Source organism: Cicer arietinum, chromosome 5 (genome assembly GCF_000331145.2).
Source record: "Cicer arietinum cultivar CDC Frontier isolate Library 1 chromosome 5, Cicar.CDCFrontier_v2.0, whole genome shotgun sequence".
NCBI classification, from domain to species: domain Eukaryota; kingdom Viridiplantae; phylum Streptophyta; class Magnoliopsida; order Fabales; family Fabaceae; genus Cicer; species Cicer arietinum.
Genome location: NC_021164.2, coordinates 71,879,538 through 71,896,272, shown reverse-complemented (window position 1 = coordinate 71,896,272; position 16,735 = coordinate 71,879,538). Strand labels below are relative to the sequence as shown.

At 31.2% G+C, this 16,735-nt stretch overlaps 3 protein-coding genes across 4 annotated transcripts in view; 2 read left to right on the top strand and 1 right to left on the bottom strand.

The window, feature by feature from the left end:
* LOC101515247 (double-stranded RNA-binding protein 1-like) overlaps positions 1–3,891 on the top strand; it is a 4,234-nt gene extending 343 nt beyond the window's left edge. The window contains exons 2-4 of the mRNA XM_073368549.1: positions 6–53; positions 1,537–1,799; positions 2,795–3,891. Coding sequence (XP_073224650.1) covers positions 29–53; positions 1,537–1,799; positions 2,795–3,574 — 1,068 coding nt within the window. The 5' untranslated portion in view covers positions 6–28 and the 3' untranslated portion in view covers positions 3,575–3,891. The remainder of the gene's footprint in view (positions 1–5; positions 54–1,536; positions 1,800–2,794) is intronic.
* An 806-nt stretch (positions 3,892–4,697) lies between these two features.
* Positions 4,698–9,692, top strand: LOC101515774 (geranylgeranyl transferase type-2 subunit alpha 1). The gene is made up of 8 exons (XM_004501601.4): positions 4,698–5,194; positions 5,281–5,449; positions 5,605–5,765; positions 5,868–5,972; positions 6,772–7,545; positions 7,668–7,848; positions 8,205–8,388; positions 8,930–9,692. The coding sequence occupies exons 1-8, from the start codon at positions 5,079–5,081 to the stop codon at positions 9,316–9,318; spliced, it is 2,079 nt and encodes a 692-aa protein (XP_004501658.1). The 5' UTR covers positions 4,698–5,078; the 3' UTR covers positions 9,319–9,692.
* Positions 9,693–9,843: 151 nt separating this feature from the next.
* LOC101488532 (uncharacterized) lies at positions 9,844–14,381 on the bottom strand. Of its 2 annotated transcripts, none has more exons than XR_012163150.1 (2): positions 11,012–14,381; positions 9,844–10,199 (listed from the first exon to the last, which is right to left on the bottom strand). XR_012163150.1 is itself a non-coding variant. In XM_004501602.4 (2 exons), exons 1-2 carry the CDS (start codon positions 14,224–14,226, stop codon positions 10,166–10,168), a joined length of 687 nt encoding a protein of 228 aa, XP_004501659.1. In that variant the 5' UTR covers positions 14,227–14,380; the 3' UTR covers positions 9,844–10,165. The 2 variants fall into 2 exon arrangements, 1 of the variants encoding a protein (XP_004501659.1); XM_004501602.4 differs by having other exon boundaries at positions 13,574–14,380.
* Positions 14,382–16,735: the final 2,354 nt, after the last annotated feature.

Sequence of the window (16,735 nt, the reverse complement as noted above, 5' to 3'; positions counted from 1 at the left end):
GCTGAACCTCTCACTATCTACCGGAGCTATGTCCACTAACGAAGATTTCCAAGGTCGCATCCTTTCTTTTTCCCAATATCTAATTTTGAATGCATCCTCTAAATTATTTTATTTTAGCTTTCGAGGGTTTTTGTTTTTTCAACTCAAATGAGAACAAAAAATAGGGATTCTTTCTTTCTGCTTATTTTCAGCACCCAGTGCTTTTATTTTATTGTTTGATTATACCTCTTTCTTTATTAATTTTTTTAATTTTTTTTTCTATCCAGAATAAAATTTTGATTTTTCATTGTATAGTACTAATTTTAAAATGAAAATTAGATAACTTGTTGCAATACAATACTACAACTGTTACGATTTAGGAACCCTAAAATAAAATGGAACATGTTTAGTATCATATGTGATAGAATAGAAGAGTACCACTTAAACTTAAATTTTTTTTTTTTTTGCAGTCTTCAATGTTGTTTGAAACTGAATGTTGGGTGGTTGTAAAATGATATAAATTAGGAAGTAAACTTAGTGTAGTAGAAATTATTGTTATGAGGGTGAGTGTTTACCTAAGAAAATGTAGGGTTGGAAATAGAATTACTAGAGAGAAGGTTAGGATAGATCTTGTTGTAGAAAATGTGGTAGAGTTTGTCTTAGATGGTTTGGATGTGTGTCGAGAAAAGAAAATTCTAGTAAGGATGCTTTATCTTCAAAGTAAGGTAGTCCAATTGTTAGGCATTTAGAGTGACCGAGGGGAGCTATAGGTTATATGATTAAGAGAGATTTGGAAGTGAATAGGTTATCCTTGGACATTATACATGGTTGGTTTTTTTGGCTTTAATTGAATCTAATGTTGTCAATCGTGGAGCACGGAAAAATAGCAGTATGTTCAAATTTTGCGATGCAATAGTACTATAGCGCCGCTATTTGAAACTATTTTGTACTAAATAGTGTGTATCGCAAAACAATTGCGATTTATTCAAATTCCGCTATGCTGTAGCATCACTATAGCCGCTATTTAACACCATTGATTGGTTCATGTTATGTTGTCAAATAACGGCTATAGTGGCGCTATAGCGAAGCAAAAATTGTGCAAATCGTTGTTGTTCTGTAATACACTAATTAGTACAAAGTGTTGTCAAATAGAAGCTAAAATGAGACTATAACACTATAGTATAGCGGAATTTTAACAAATTGTTATTTTCTGCTATCGACTTATTGGATTCATGTATCCTACCTGACTGAAAAAAGCTTGCTGGTTGTTGTATAGCTGAAAAGAGATGCATTTTAGGACCAAGACCGATGATTTGAGAAGCAACAAATGGCCAATTTAGGTTTCCTCTAAGTTGTCAACTTCCTGTTCACACAAAAATTTCAACTTTCATAGGGCAGACAGCAATTTGATTCCTTTATTCAATATACTGTTTAGCATAGCAGACATATGAAACAGACAAAACCTTAAATAAAAGGCAGAGTCAACCATATTTATTTGTCATTCAAATTAGACTTATTTGCCATGCAACTTCTATTTACTTACTTTTTTTGTGTCAGGTGTTTCAAATTGTTATGTGTTCAAGAGCCGGGTGCAGGAGTATGCTCAGAAAGCTGGACTCCCCACACCTGTCTATGAAACTATCAAGGAAGGGCCTTCTCATGAACCTTCTTTCAGGTCAACGGTGATTGTGAATGATGTTCGGTATGATTCTTTGCCTGGCTTTTTTAACCGGAAAGCAGCAGAGCAGTCAGCTGCAGAGGTTGCTTTGGTGGAGTTGGCCAAATCTGGTGAAGTTAATCAATCAGTCACTCTACCTGTTGTAAGTAGTCTTCACAAATTATAATTTTTTTTCCAATGGTAATTGCAAGTTCTTAGAGTAGTGGCTGTTACCAATTATTTTATTGCTTCTGCTCAGTGGGATACTTGAAGTTTTCATTTTGTGGGACGAGTTCATGGGTTTTCTACTTTCAAGAGTGATTATCTTCTTGCCATCTTTATGATGATTAGCTAATGATTACTTTTCGAGTTTTCTTAGTATGCAACATGATTGTTGGACATTGATTTGTTGATGTGATTGGTATTTGCTTCTTTTTTCTTTTCATCAAGACTGAAGAGTATGCCTTATTTTCTTTCTGCCTCCAAACCCTTCAGCTCGTCAGCGATATAATTTCTTCTATTAAATACTAATTGAGATACTCTTAAATTTCCATTTTAATAAATATTTCTGTTTACTTGTTTATATTCTCAGAAAAAAGTACTTCACAGAATGTGTGGATTTAGGTAAAAGAAAATACCATTTTCATTGCTGGAGCATTGCCTGCTCCGGGTTTTGAAGTTATTTCTGTCACACTAGTTGGAGAGTCAAAATCGATTTGGACTGAAGCTCCCTATTACATGCTTTTGTCAAAATTGCTTTTGACTAGCCCTTAAATCTATTCCTGCCCTGAAACAATTTGGCTAGAAGTCATATTATCCCTTCTTGTACATGCACGAATATTCTCAGCATGACCTGCATAATAGTTATGTACAAGGGAATGAACAAGAAGGGTAATTAGTTGAAACACAACTGTTTCGACTGGTTTTAGTTTTTGCTTAACCTAAGTTGATCATTCATACTTCTTTGCACTCACTACCAATTTGTTGTCCATTTTGATGATGCGAAGAAATATACTGTTGCATATTTCATCTGAGGTTCCTATTGGATTTTATCTGCATACACAAATTTTATGCTCTGTATTCTTATATATTACTTTTTTATTTATGAGTTATTGTATATTTGCTGCCTCTGATCATTTAATGGTGTGTTTCTTCCAGCATGAAACTGGATTATGCAAGAATTTACTTCAGGAATATGCACAGAAGATGAACTATGCAATGCCAACTTATCATTGCAAAAAGGATGAAACACCAGGTAGAACAACGTTATTTTCATGTACAGTCGATATTGGTGGGATTCTCTATATAGGGGGGATGACAAAAACAAAGAAGGAAGCAGAGATTAAAGCTGCAAGAACTGCTTTATTAGCTATCCAGACAAATGCATCCCAGGCTTCTCAAAACCAGTTTGGCTATTTAACAGTCATTCCATCCAGGAAAAGGGCAACTGATTCTGTCGCTGTTGTCGACGAGGCTTCAAAGCCTAAGAAAGCACGCTTTAAAAGGAAATTTCCCAAGAGGAAACCATCTAGAGATAAGAAGCGCCATATTCTCACTGATAATGCTGGCATTGGAGCAAATATCAATCCCGGGGTAGAATCACTTGTGACTGTTAATGATGAATCTGGCCTCCATGAAACCAAATCCGAAGCAGCAGCTTTCCCTTCAGAAGCCATGAAGAATTATGAGAACGGAGTATCAACTGACCATTGTGAGAAAGAGACATTAGCTTGGGACGGGTCTTTCGCTTTGAATAATCAAGAGATATTTGAAAATGGGAAGTCATCAGAATTGCATTTCACAGAGAACAGTTTTGGGAATGTTGTTACAGAAGCGGCGTTCGTGCCTATGCCTAACGGATACATACCGCCGATGATTGTGGAGATGACCGAACAACATTGTAATGGAGATATAGTCTCTGGCAATGAGGGGTTTTGAGGCTTAAATTATTAATTATTAATTAAATGATTACAGTGGAAGAAAGATCTAACAAGGAGCAGACATTCATTAGGATTATTAGGAAAGCTTGAGGATTTAAACAGTTTTTCTTTGTTGGGTGTCACTTAGGAAAGTAGAATATAGGCTATGATATGAACCAAAGATAATATTGTAACTGGTCATGGTGTTTCAGACCATTAATTTACTTATTGTATTATTAAAAAATCTATCTATCTGCTCCATTTTTCCGGAACATGGGACAGCATGTACAAGAAGGGATAATATGACTTCTAGCCAAATTGGTGGGTTTCAGACCATTAATTTACTTATTGAATATTGAGCTACGTCTTAAAGGGATATAAGCTACACTGGTTAGTGTGTTTGCAGTGGAAACAAATAATTTTGAAAGAATTAATTTTGTAAAATTGATTTTAGTTAAAAAGTCAATTGAACATATAATGGTTTTTGTGAGAATAAATTTAAAAATGAATTGAACAATAAATAAATTTTAGTAAAAAATCATATTTGTAATAAAAAATTACGAATCATAATTTTAAATTTAAAGTAATTTCAGAACTTAACTCAAATACATCTAAACATATCAAAATCAATTATTACTCTTTGAATTAGTGTCATATTTGATCTTGCGTCCCAATGACAATTTTTATTGTGACTTTCTTAAGCAACTAATTCAAACTTCTAAATAAATTTACGCCGACGCTGCAACTCCCGGAAAAAATCCAAACATACACTATATATCTATGAAATCAATTTTGAGACATCTAATACCAAATATATACTTAAAAATAATTTTTGTTTATCGAATTAGTGTTGCATGGCATTATTTCGACACCTCCATTTATGTCATTATTATTAGCATGTATTAATCTATTTGTCCATTTCTTTGTGGAGTCTAAATATCATACTCCAACACTTATATTTTTCATATAATCTCTCACTTAAATCTATTAAATTTATTTTTCGACCAATCCACTGAGTTCCTCCCAAGAGACTAACCACTTGAGTGCTTTGCTCATCGTGGTACCCCGTAACTTCAATTTCTAACCTTTTTTATCCGTACTCAAACACTTACACTTAAGTAATGTACGGTAAACCCCGTGCCCACTCCAATAAAATAAACACTTTTGTTAATTTAATTTTTTTAATTACACCTAAATAAAGAGATTTTGTAAATTCATAGAGTAAATTAGTTCACGTTGAATATAACTTAGAAAGAAAAAAAAAGGTAAATTACCACAATGTAAAATAAAAAATTTCATATAAGCGAAATTACAAAAAAAAACCTCACCAAAATAAAAAATTACAATATACTACCCTCCAAATTCATCTCCGCCCAGAACCGTCGTCGCCCTTCGCTTCTGTCTCTGTTCAGTGTTTAATTCTTGCCTGAATCTTTTCATTTTCTTCGATTCACCACAATCACGTTACTACAAACGCGATTATTTTTCGCCTTGTAATTTCATTGCAGCTATTGTATTAAAAAATGCACGGTCGACCTCGTAAATCGTTGAAGCAAGAAGATGAAGCAGCTTTATCAGCCAAAGCTGAAAAGCTTCGTTCACTTCAATCTCAGTTCCTCGTCAATCACCACAATCACATGTATATTCTTTCTTTATTTCTTTCTTCTCCTTTGCTTTAGAGTTTTTCTTTTCTTTTTGATTCGATTTGAATGAATCTGATTGTAGATATAGCAAAGAAGCACTAGATTTGAGCGCGAAGCTTCTAGAAATTAATCCTGAATGTTACACAGCTTGGAATTATAGAAAACTCGCCGTTCAATATAATCTCTCTAACTCTGAATCTAACTCCGATTCCGATTCTGCTGCATCAATCTTCGATCAGGAGCTCAAATTGGTGAGTTTTTCTCTCTTCACTTTCAAGTAATTGAAATGAATTGAATAATATAGATTTATATTAGGTTTTTCTAAAGTTCAAATATTATTTTACTTGATTGAAAAATGTGGAATTGTGCTTGGTTATTTTGCATTGATTTTGTGTTGTTTTTTTAGGTGGAGAATGCGTTGAGGAAGAATTTCAAGTCCTATGGTGCTTGGCATCATAGAAAATGGGTGCTAAGCAAGGGACATTCATCCATAGATAATGAATTGCGCCTTCTGAATGGTTTTCAGAAGGCCGATCCTCGGAATTTTCACGCTTGGAATTATCGAAGGTTGAATATTTTCTCCCTTTTGATGTCATATTTTTTATAAATGGAAAATAAATTTGCAATTTGAGAGGCCGGTGTTTCTTTCTGTTTTGATATTACTTTCAGGTTTGTTACTGCAGTAATGAAAAGATCAGATGAGGATGAGTTGAAATACACAGAGGATGTGATAGGGGATAATTTTAGTAATTACTCTGCTTGGCATAATAGGAGGTATGATAACAATTTACTCTTTAAAATGGACATCACGATGATGGCTGAATGTGTCGTGCGTGTTTTTTCTATGCAATTGCGCTCATTTAGTTACCAGAGATCCACAAACAGTTGCATTGACTTGTCATAAACTTTTTTGCTTGTGTCTCTGAAAAAGCATAAAATTGCAATATTAAAAATGATGTTGTATGATGCATAGTTTTACACATATACTGCTTATGTATTGGCCTACACAAGATTGATTTGTCCACTTATGCTTGTTTTATTCTCTATGTTCAATAAACATTTCCATCTATCAACCTTACATTTTTTAAACGTTTTTCAAGCAAGCCTTGGATATGTATTAGTATTTATGCTTGATGAATTGTGGTTGGGAACAGTGGTTTGATTGCATGCCTACACACATCTGATTATTTGAAAAATATTCTTTTAGTACTGTTACTTATCAGTTGGCTGCTACCTTTTAAGCATTCTTGAGGATTCTTATAACAAACACATTGTACATCGTTGCTTATATTTAAAATATTGCCCCAGCCGGTGCTTTACTTCCTAGATCTTGAACGATCCTCATATTTTATCATTGAGTATGAGAGATACTTGGTCGAAGAAGTTTATGGTCTGTGTGTATAGTGTATACATATACTGGCCATATGTACTATGCTTTGCGGAATCTTGTGTTTTTCATTCAGTGTATTTTTGTTGTGGTAAAATCAATTACGTTATTTATAATTTTGTTTAATGAGACTCTTGATTAATCAATTATCTTAATACATATGCCATTCCGTTGATAATTTTTCAGTGTGCTTTTATCTGATTTATTTAAAAGAAAGGCCGAAGGATTTTTCCCTAAAGAGAAAGTCTTGCGAGAGGAGTACGAGCATGTCCACAATGCTATTTTTACTGATCCAGATGATCAGAGCGGTTGGTTTTATCATCTTTGGCTTATTGATCAAACAGTGAAAAACGATACTCCTCTACTCGTTTCTTCTTGGCCATCTCATGGATCAAATATAACCCTAAATGAAAACAACTACCTTCATGATTGTGGTTTGTCTCTGTTGAATAGTACACTATCCGACACTAGAACACTTCCGGTCATTCTATATTTCAATCAAGCTGTTGAAGGCATCAACTCGTCTACAGTTGCCGTTAAATCTGAAGTGTTGCAGGAGGATCTTGTTTGGAAACCACTTTCAACAAATAACTCGAGCACTGCTCAAATTTGGGTTGCATACCTAAACCTCAATAATACAGAACTCCAACTATCAAAAACTTACTCTATAGAGATCACTATTGGACATTCTATGGGTATTGTATCTTCAAATGGATATCATTATGGGGATCCTTCCCAAATTACCTTTAAATTGTGTGTACAAACTGCTTTTAAAGAACCCGTTGAAGGACAATGTGCTAAGTTGACTTCATGGAAGGACAATGATTTCCAAAAAATTGATAATTTTGAAGAATCACATTCCACTGTATCTGCTGATCACCGCATTCCAACAACTTCCAATTGGTGCATGGAGGAAATTGATGAAGAAATAACTAATTTTCGGGATTTATTGTCAGACTGGTAAGGTGGATTGGTTAAATGTATGGCTTTATGTTATAGTTTGAAATGACACCTAGTATGTTCTTTTCCATATTTTCCAGTTATATTTCAATTTGATATTGTGCTTCGTTTGATTTTTGTAGTAAAATTGGAAAGCTTACACTTGCGAGACTTTTGACTGCTCTTGATTTGTTATCACCTCAACATGATAAAAGAAAATATCATACTGAAGAAGTTCTTAAACTTTACACTGATCTAATGAAGTTGGATCCAACACACTCTCTATACTACAAGGATGAGCATAGCCTGGTATTACTTCAGCAGGTAATTTACTCTTTCTTTATTGAACATCTTTTAGTGTGTTTATTTTTAATCAGTTTTCTGAAAGAAAAAAAAAAACTAAGGATTTTCTGTGATTCTCATCTTGGTATGAGAAAGAATGTTGAATTGAAAGTAGTTTAGAACCAACTTTGTGCTTGAATTCTCAGATTGAATGTTATTTTCTACTTCCTTTGTTTTGGTCGACTGTTTTTTCTATGAAAGTGCACTTGAATTTGGAAGGTTTATGAATCATCAATTGCGAAATTTTTATATTTACAACTAGCTTTGTAGTATTGCAAATTTTCTATTCCTTCCACAATAAATCAATTCTATTTGTTGATGTTTTGAGGACTTCGCAGATAACTTCATCTGGAGAGTCTTTACTACCACATTGCCACTACTATAAAAATGCAACAGAAACGAATACTAGTTATATCTGTCTACGATTACAAAATCTATCGTTGTCACGGATGGGGTCCATTCAGAATTTACTGTGGGTGCAAATGCTAGACCTTAGCCACAACGAACTTCGATCAATTGAAGGTAGAATTTCCATTATTTATAATTTTGCAATAACTTATGTTTACCCTCAACTCAAAGACTGCTATAATTTAGCCTTATTATTACCGAGTGCGGTCAGCAACATGGACTCTAATATCCCATTGTGCTTGATCCTGTATATCATCTACCTACGTTCCTGAATCATCAATTTTTTCACTTTAACTAGACAGCATGAAATTACACTTCTATTTTTTTAACTTCAACAGCAGGATGTTTTGCTTGTATTAGAAAAAACTGCTTTGCTTCTCTCCAATTTTCTTATCAATATTTTGCTAACCTAAGCTTTAATGAGAATACTGATGTTAATAGTTGAATGAAAATTAATAAATATTTACTTTTATCACTTTCATCCCCAACTATATTAAACAAGATGCCGTCTTTTGAGTTATTATGCGAAGAAATTAAATCCTGCAAGGTCTCTAGCTTAAGTCATATATATCATTGGTTATTCACTTTGGCAAGTTTAGCTTCTGACGTTGTATCTAAAAGTTGAAATAGAGTCTCATACTGAAAATTTTGACAGGGTTGGAGGCCATGCAACTTCTATCGTGCATAAATCTGAGTCACAATAAATTTGGTAGTTTTACTGCTTTGGGGCCTCTCAGATTGCTAAAGTCACTTAAAGTGTTGAATATCTCTTACAACGAGCTAGGCTCTCACTCAATTGACACAAGAAGATACCTATGCTCTTCTCCTTTAGCACATACTGAAGTATTTGCCTGGGACCGTTTTGAAATCCTTTGTGGTAGTTTTAGTGCCACAAAATTTTGGGAAGCTTTCTTGATATTTGAAAGCTTGAACTTGATGGATTTGAACATAACAGGAAATGCAGTTGCTGATGAGAACTTCACGTCATTTATTGTCAAAGTTTTGCCTACACTAAAGTGGCTAAATGGTGAAGAGTTATCTTGACCTTTCTCTGCTTTTAAGGATACAGTTTTATGCTTCTGGTATATAAAGCAAAGGTATACTCTATCCAGAAGATGATTCAACGTGTTTGTTATGGCGGTAGATAAAACTTGAATGTGGGTCCCTTTTGAAGCTACAGTTTGTAGCTGGTGCATTTCCATGGTGAAATTCAATCAAACTTGTGGTGGTGGCGACTGAAACATACTCCAAATCATACATCATTAACTGTGTAAAACCTGTTTTCGCTAGAGGCATTGTTTTTATCTGTTTTACTTTTGATCTGATAATATGATTGTGAATGTAAAAGTGGATAACTTTTTTTACTCGGTGTAACAACAATTTGTCTCTGATGAATGATAACCCAGGTTCAAATCTCACTCATTTGCCATAGCTATGAAGAAGGTTTAGTTTGTATGATCCATTGATCCATGAGCATATACAGTATCAGTGATATGCCTTTTTCTACCAGTGATATGTCTTGTTAACCTAGAAAAAGTTAAAAGGTACCAATTGCATTCAACAAGCAAATCATGAAATAAGTCTCTATAATAAAACTCGGAATCCTTTTACTAATGACAATGACATAATTAAAATCCAGTACTCAATTTCATGTCTCACAGTGATGGATACATTGATGAGAACTGAGTAGAAACCAATAATAGGGTACAGACTTTATTCTTATTTCATTTCATAAGAGCTTTGATGTTACTGTACTACTGATTGAGCCTTTACTGAGCACCACCTCATTTGCTCCTTCCACCCTGCCAAAGTCATGACCATTGAGATAAAATGTGGTTACACAGCTAATGAAACACCTCTCCTCCAACAGACATTCTTCCCCAAAAGAAGTTCAAGACAGATCTTCGACTTTTGTTCCATTATTACTGAATCAAACCCAATAGACAAAGTTAGAACCAGAGAAAAGATAAACAGGGGTAGTTACAAGAGTTTTGGTTTGACCCAGTTTGTAAGTTTATTATTTGACTAGTGTCGTACCGCTTATATCGTTAATTATAAGTCTCTTGAGAAAAAATTTATCCCTAAATATATACATTCTTCTAAGTTACTAGATGCGGTTAATATTTTTTTAAATTTCTTCTTTATTAATATTCTTAATTTATCTTGAAAAACGAAGAAATTGAATACATTCATATAAAGAAGTATTTTATTGATATCTACACATCAAATTGATACATTAAATTAATTACTTACTTTTATTAATATATGTAAAAAATAATAATAAATGCTGGTAATTAAGAACGGAGGTACTATTTAGCACTTTCCTAAATAAAGTTCATGCAAAAAGATGAATAGTAGCCATCAATATGGGTTATGAATACAGTTAGAGTACTACTGCGGGATGCAGCAACACCATAGTCCATAGCAAATAGCCGAATACAACACTAATCGCATCACGAAGACACGAAATGACAAAACGCCACTTGATTATTACAAAAACATAGAATCATACAGCGAAACAGCGTCGCAATTCAAATATTTGGTTGTATTTTAGGAACCAATTACAAGCTAATAACCTCAAGAAAAAGCAAGCAAACGTTTTGAATCAACTCAGTTGAATTTAGAGTGCAATGATTCTCAAAAGTTCATAACAAAAATCTATGGAAACATCAAAGGAAAAAGAAACAAAAATGAATAGACATGGCAACGGAGTGGTGTGGAATGGAGCGATTCTTACCTTCCCACCCCTACATCCGACTAATTGGATAACACTGCACTCAGTTTTTAGTGGACATGAAATTTAGACTTCCATTCCCGTCTACAACATGTTTCTCCGTCCACAACGCACTCATTAATATATATAAAATTATAAATTTAAAAATTATATTTATTATAATTAATATAATAAAATAATAATTATTAGCCAATAATAAAATAAAAAATATATTTTATAGAAATGAGATTAGAATTTTTAATATTTAAAAAAATATTAAGTATATTTAATATGTGTATATATATAAAATTTAAAAATTACAATAATATCACTAGCAGACGCACCCGCCTCCGAATTGTAATTTCTGATAAAATTTGCACCCGCAACTAATCAAAGCGAGATTTCTCTACCTAAATTAAAACGATTTCGAATGGAAAAGTGCAGTACGAATTATATTATCATCCCTAAAAATAAATAAACAAGTGAAACTGGGAAAGCAGATAAGGGATATCAGAGTTGAAGTGATTTGCACATCGTTGAGCTTTATTATCTCCACTAACAAAATACAATTGGTCTTATAAATATTTAAATCATATTGCAAATGACATATAAATTGCAGTACTTAATGTTTTTTTTAATTTATTAATGATTAATATTATTGACAAATACTTGTTTAATAATTTTTTATATTTAATAACAGATAAATATTTATCTATTTTTTTAATATATTTATTATTAATAAATATTATCCTGTCTTTTTTTTTGTGTCGCTTGCAAATAAATGAGAAGATTTAAACAAAAAAGAACAATAAAATAAGAATATGTAACTTACATTACCTTTTTTTAACGATTTTGATGCGAAAGACAAGATAAAAAATTAGAAGAAAAATAAAATAAAAGATTAATAGATATTTATACTGCAATTTTTTATATTTATAATTGATAAAATATTTGCCACATATGATTCTTTAAATTTCTACGTTAACGACTGGATTAAAATTTTATTATTATATGATACTTATGCAACTATCCATTAAAACCACAAATCTCTATTTGTACAATTACATAGTTATCAAATTAATGCATTCACTGGTGCTTTTATTTTAGAGTTCAATTATTTAAATGACGATTATGTTTCATTTGTAATTTTTTTAGTTTTTACATTTTTTAATATTGATAGTAGGGCAAGTTCTAGTGTAATGTCAAAAAAAGAGTATCTATTAGTACTTTAAATATTTTAACTAATATTTTTTTTCTAATTAACCCACATGTACATTAATATAGTGTTTAATATAGTGTTTATTAAATTTGACGAAATTAAGAGTTTTAATATATTTAATTATTTTTCCATTTTTATAATAATAATTAAATAAATTATTTTCATAATTAAAATTTTAATCAAAATCATAAAAAAAATCATTTTAAAATACTTAAAATAAAATTGATGTATTAAATCTAAAATGTAATCAAACTCATTATTAAATAATAGATTAGTCAATTATTGATGATTTAATTTAATAAGATCTTAATTTTTAAATATATATTATAAAAGTCTTTTATCGGTAAGTATATTGATAATAGATATTAAATATCCGATAAAAATTATATATAAGAATTAATTCAACCGATAATATAGATATTATTAAATTAAATATTATGTTTTAATTTGAACCATATTTGATTATAAATTTCAGTCACTTCATTTTTTTTTTAACAAAAAAAAAAACTATCCCGAACCAATCAGTAAGGAGAAACTGACCGATAAGGACTTGGATTACCATACATGTAGTTACTAGATGGATAAATTTTTTAATAGAATTGATGTTAAAATCTGAACAACTAATTCGTGCGCTCCTGATTTGCTTCTGATATAGCATTTTCCATTTTTTTAGTTTCCAGGAGTAAATTACCTGAAAGGCCTTGATACGAAGGAGAGTAAATTTCATATTGGATCGAGATAATCGGCGATTTCTGCCAACTACTTCCTCGACAACAGTTTATTTATAATAAATACAACTGCGTTAATCGATAGATCTGCGAAAATAAATGAATCTTCAATCTTGTCTTGCAAAAAACGTCTCTAATTTCCCGCAAATCCCCTTCTCTTCAACATCGCCTTTTCCCTCTCTCAATAATGATTAATCAGTTGCAAGAACGTGCACAAGTTAACTTCAAATTCAGACTATTTCATTTTCGTTATGAAACAACGAAAGATACGTCAAATTCAAAGATTCGTTTAATAACGCGGTAGATCGTATCTTTTTTATTCCAGAATGAAGAAAATCCTTTCTTCATGTAACACATAGTCAAAAAAATGTACTAGCACATCATCTCCACCGTTTCAACGACTAGATGATTGAAATGGAACTACTTAATAAAAGCGATTATTTCTGGGTCGGAGGATTTCGCACTTTAATTAATGGATTGTCTAAAATGCACCATAAGCACTTATTAACGCTCGCTCTTTAGGGTTTTTAACATCAATCTAATAACAGTGGAATAATAACAACCGCTATTTAGTAATAATTAAACATCAAATTATCGATAGATCTGAAAGCTGATACAAAAATCGATTATGAGGATAACCTGTTAAGTGCTTCTAGCGGCACAGAAAAATGTGGCTCCAACTCAAGAGCCTCCTTATAAGCCTTCTTAGCTTCCTCTTCCATTTTCTTTCCTTCATAGCACTCTCCCAACGCAGACCAAGCTTTCGCGTTCTTAGGACTCAAAATAACCGACTCAGTCAAATCCTTCAGCGCCGAGTCAACTCGTCCGCGTTCACTCGTCGCGAGTTTCAACTCGGCTCTCTTATAAAGCGCGTCACCTCGTTCACCTTCGGCTAAAGAACCAGCCGCAAGCGGAGACAACGCCGCGTCAAGAGATTCGAGCGCGGAAGTTCGAAAACCTTGAAGATCGAGAACCATAGCTTTGAGAAGATAAGAAGCGGCGTCTTTAGGATCAAGCGCGATTGCTTGTTCGGCTTCGGCTAGGGCTTCGTTAGCGAGGGAATTTATAGCGGATCTGGATTTGTTTTTGGAAGATCTAGCTTGTGCGAGAAGCTGAGCGCCTCTTACGAAGTGACGCTTAGCTTTGACGCCGGTTCGGTTTCGGAGTCGGAGTTTGGCGAGTAATTTCTGTGGAATACCGTGCATACCGAGAAACATTAAGATCAATAGAAGGATCATAACGATTTGTAAACCGATGTCGCGGTACATCGCTTGTTTCTCCTTGGGGTCCATTTCTTTTCTTTCTCTTTTTGCTCCGGCGAGGGTATTAGGGTTTTCAGGCGATGGATGATTGGGAAAGAAGGAGTGTTTGTCGCATCGGAATTCAAAAGTTTATAGAATCATACTTTAAGTTCAACTTGACCTGAGACGGCAGCCGCCATGCTTTTTTTCATGTTTTAAAATATTATCTTTTATCAGGAAAAATATTATTCTATTTGCATATAATTATTTATTTATTTTAGTGAAAAATATGGTTGGATAAAACCGCGGTTAAGTAAAATCATAACAAGCAAAAAGGGTGCAATATATAAAAATTAATAAAATTTTATATTTAGAGAGACTGATTTTATTTTAATTGAAACTATCATCTATACTGAAGGATAATATTTCACTAATAACCATTAATAATGTGAAGTTTTAAATTAATAATTTTATTTTATTATTATTTTTTCAAAATTATGAAATATAAAAAAGTTTATTATTTTTATTAAGTCAAATAATTAAATTATTTATTTATAATAGATTAACCGTTAATTCAACTCAATTCATATAAATTTTTCTAATTTTTGTAAGTTGTTTCACAGAAGATTATTTAATTTTTATTTATTTTAGAAGATTATTTAATTTAACTAAAAGGATAATGCTTGATAAAGAAAAACTAGTCATTTATTTAGGAACATAAATATAAAAAGTATAATAGTTAAAATTTTTTTTATGCAAATAAGGTAGTTAAATTTAAATTTGCTCAATTTAAATTTCTTGATTTTATTTTATTTTTTATTTGAATTAAAAGTTTATATTAAAAAAATAAAATATATAAAAAAATTTACAAATTTAAAATTATTTGATGTATTTATTGAGATAAATTAAAATTTATATTTTGTAAATTTTTATTAAATATTTTTAATTTTCATGAATCTCGATAATATATTAAATTATTTTATATTTATATAAAAAATTACATTTATAATTTATATGATATATAATTTTTTCATTTAATATAAAATTTTGAAAACTAAAATAAATTGAGATAATTGGTAGACAGTGAGATTGTTAAAAAAATATTATTTATTTATATAAAACTGTAATGATGTGGATCTCGTACACTACTTACTCGTGGGGGTTCAACTATGTTAATCACACAAAGTCAAGAATGTTGTGCTTCCTATAGGTCCACTCTTTCTTTCTTTAAAAAAAAAACAAAATTTACAGAAGCCTAGGTCACTTTTTTTTGTCAAACTCGTCTTTCTTTGAGTCAGAAGCTTACAATACTTAAAAAACAAAAACAAAAAAAAGTTCAGTTGAATAAACTAAAATACTATATAAGAAAAATATGGAATTGTTGGGTTATAATTTGCACTTAGGGTCGGTCGTTAGATAGGTTTGGTCGGTTTTGGGGCCGCAAATCTCATTTTTATATTATATTTTTTTGTGGTTTGGTTTCGTCAAATTATATTATTTGGTGTATTGGATGATTGGTTTTGCAAGTGAAATGTTTATTTAATGGGTATATTTAATTACAAATTACCATTTAAAACTACCAATTTTAGTTACAATTTTTTATATTATTTTTTTAACCATTCAAGCTGATACTTTTTTTAACTCTATAATTTAATATTCGATTTTATGCGAAGGAATGTTGTGGTGAATTGATTTTATTTTTGAGTTTGAAGGTGATGAAAAGAGTTTAAGTTTTCAGAGTGAAAGTCCTATTGTGATATTGGAATTTAAGTTTCTTTTTTAAGAAAAAATATAGTATAAATACATGATATGATTAACATGTTATCCTAACTATGTTGGCAAATTAAATTAATCATCTATCAATTGCAGTCTAAAAATTACAATAGAAAAAACAAGAGAAATATTTGTCTAAAAATTGCTTAACATTCTCTTTAAAATAAAATAAAATAAAATTATAAATAAAACCACCCTTTGCATGTCTATTTTACTTGCAAATTGCATTTGGGTTTGGAGAAAATGAGTTTCAATGTTTCATTTATTGTTTGGTTAAAATTTCACCCTTTTATAATTGATTAAAAGATCAAAATATAAATAATAAATTTATATTAATTATATTACTTATAACTTTTAAGGGTTGATCGGGCTCCAAAATTTTAAAAAAATTTAATTTTTATATAGTACATTATAAATATTTAGTTTCAGTGTTGGAAAATATGTTTAGACAACAATGTTACATAACATAGATGTCCAATTTTTATTATCATTTAGTTTAGGGTTAAAAAAATGTTTAAATAAATTATCCTTTTTTAGTGACTGTTTTATCCATTGTTATTGTTTTATAAATTCCATCTTATTTACATCTATCATATTAATTTTGCTTTCTAAATTTTTTAGTCTATACATACCCATTATTGTGAGAATACGTGTATTTTTAACTAGTTACAATTACAATATCTATCATCAATATGAATTTTTATATCATAAAAATTATACAATATGATTCAATTATTATGACATTAATAAAGTTTATATGTCAAAAGCTCATAAATTTTGAATTTTA

Excerpts from the sequence above, each read along its gene's own strand:
- LOC101515774 (XM_004501601.4), top strand. The coding sequence starts at position 5,079 with ATGCACGGTCGACCTCGTAAATCGTTGAAGCAAGAAGATGAAGCAGCT. Across the intron at positions 5,766-5,867 it reads CACGCTTGGAATTATCGAAG|GTTTGTTACTGCAGTAATGA; the intron begins GTTGAATATTTT and ends TATTACTTTCAG. Across the intron at positions 5,973-6,771 it reads TCTGCTTGGCATAATAGGAG|TGTGCTTTTATCTGATTTAT; the intron begins GTATGATAACAA and ends ATAATTTTTCAG.
- LOC101488532 (XM_004501602.4), bottom strand. The coding sequence starts at position 14,226 with ATGGACCCCAAGGAGAAACAAGCGATGTACCGCGACATCGGTTTACAA. Across the intron at positions 10,200-13,573 it reads CCGCTAGAAGCACTTAACAG|TAATAATGGAACAAAAGTCG; the intron begins GTTATCCTCATA and ends GGTTTGATTCAG.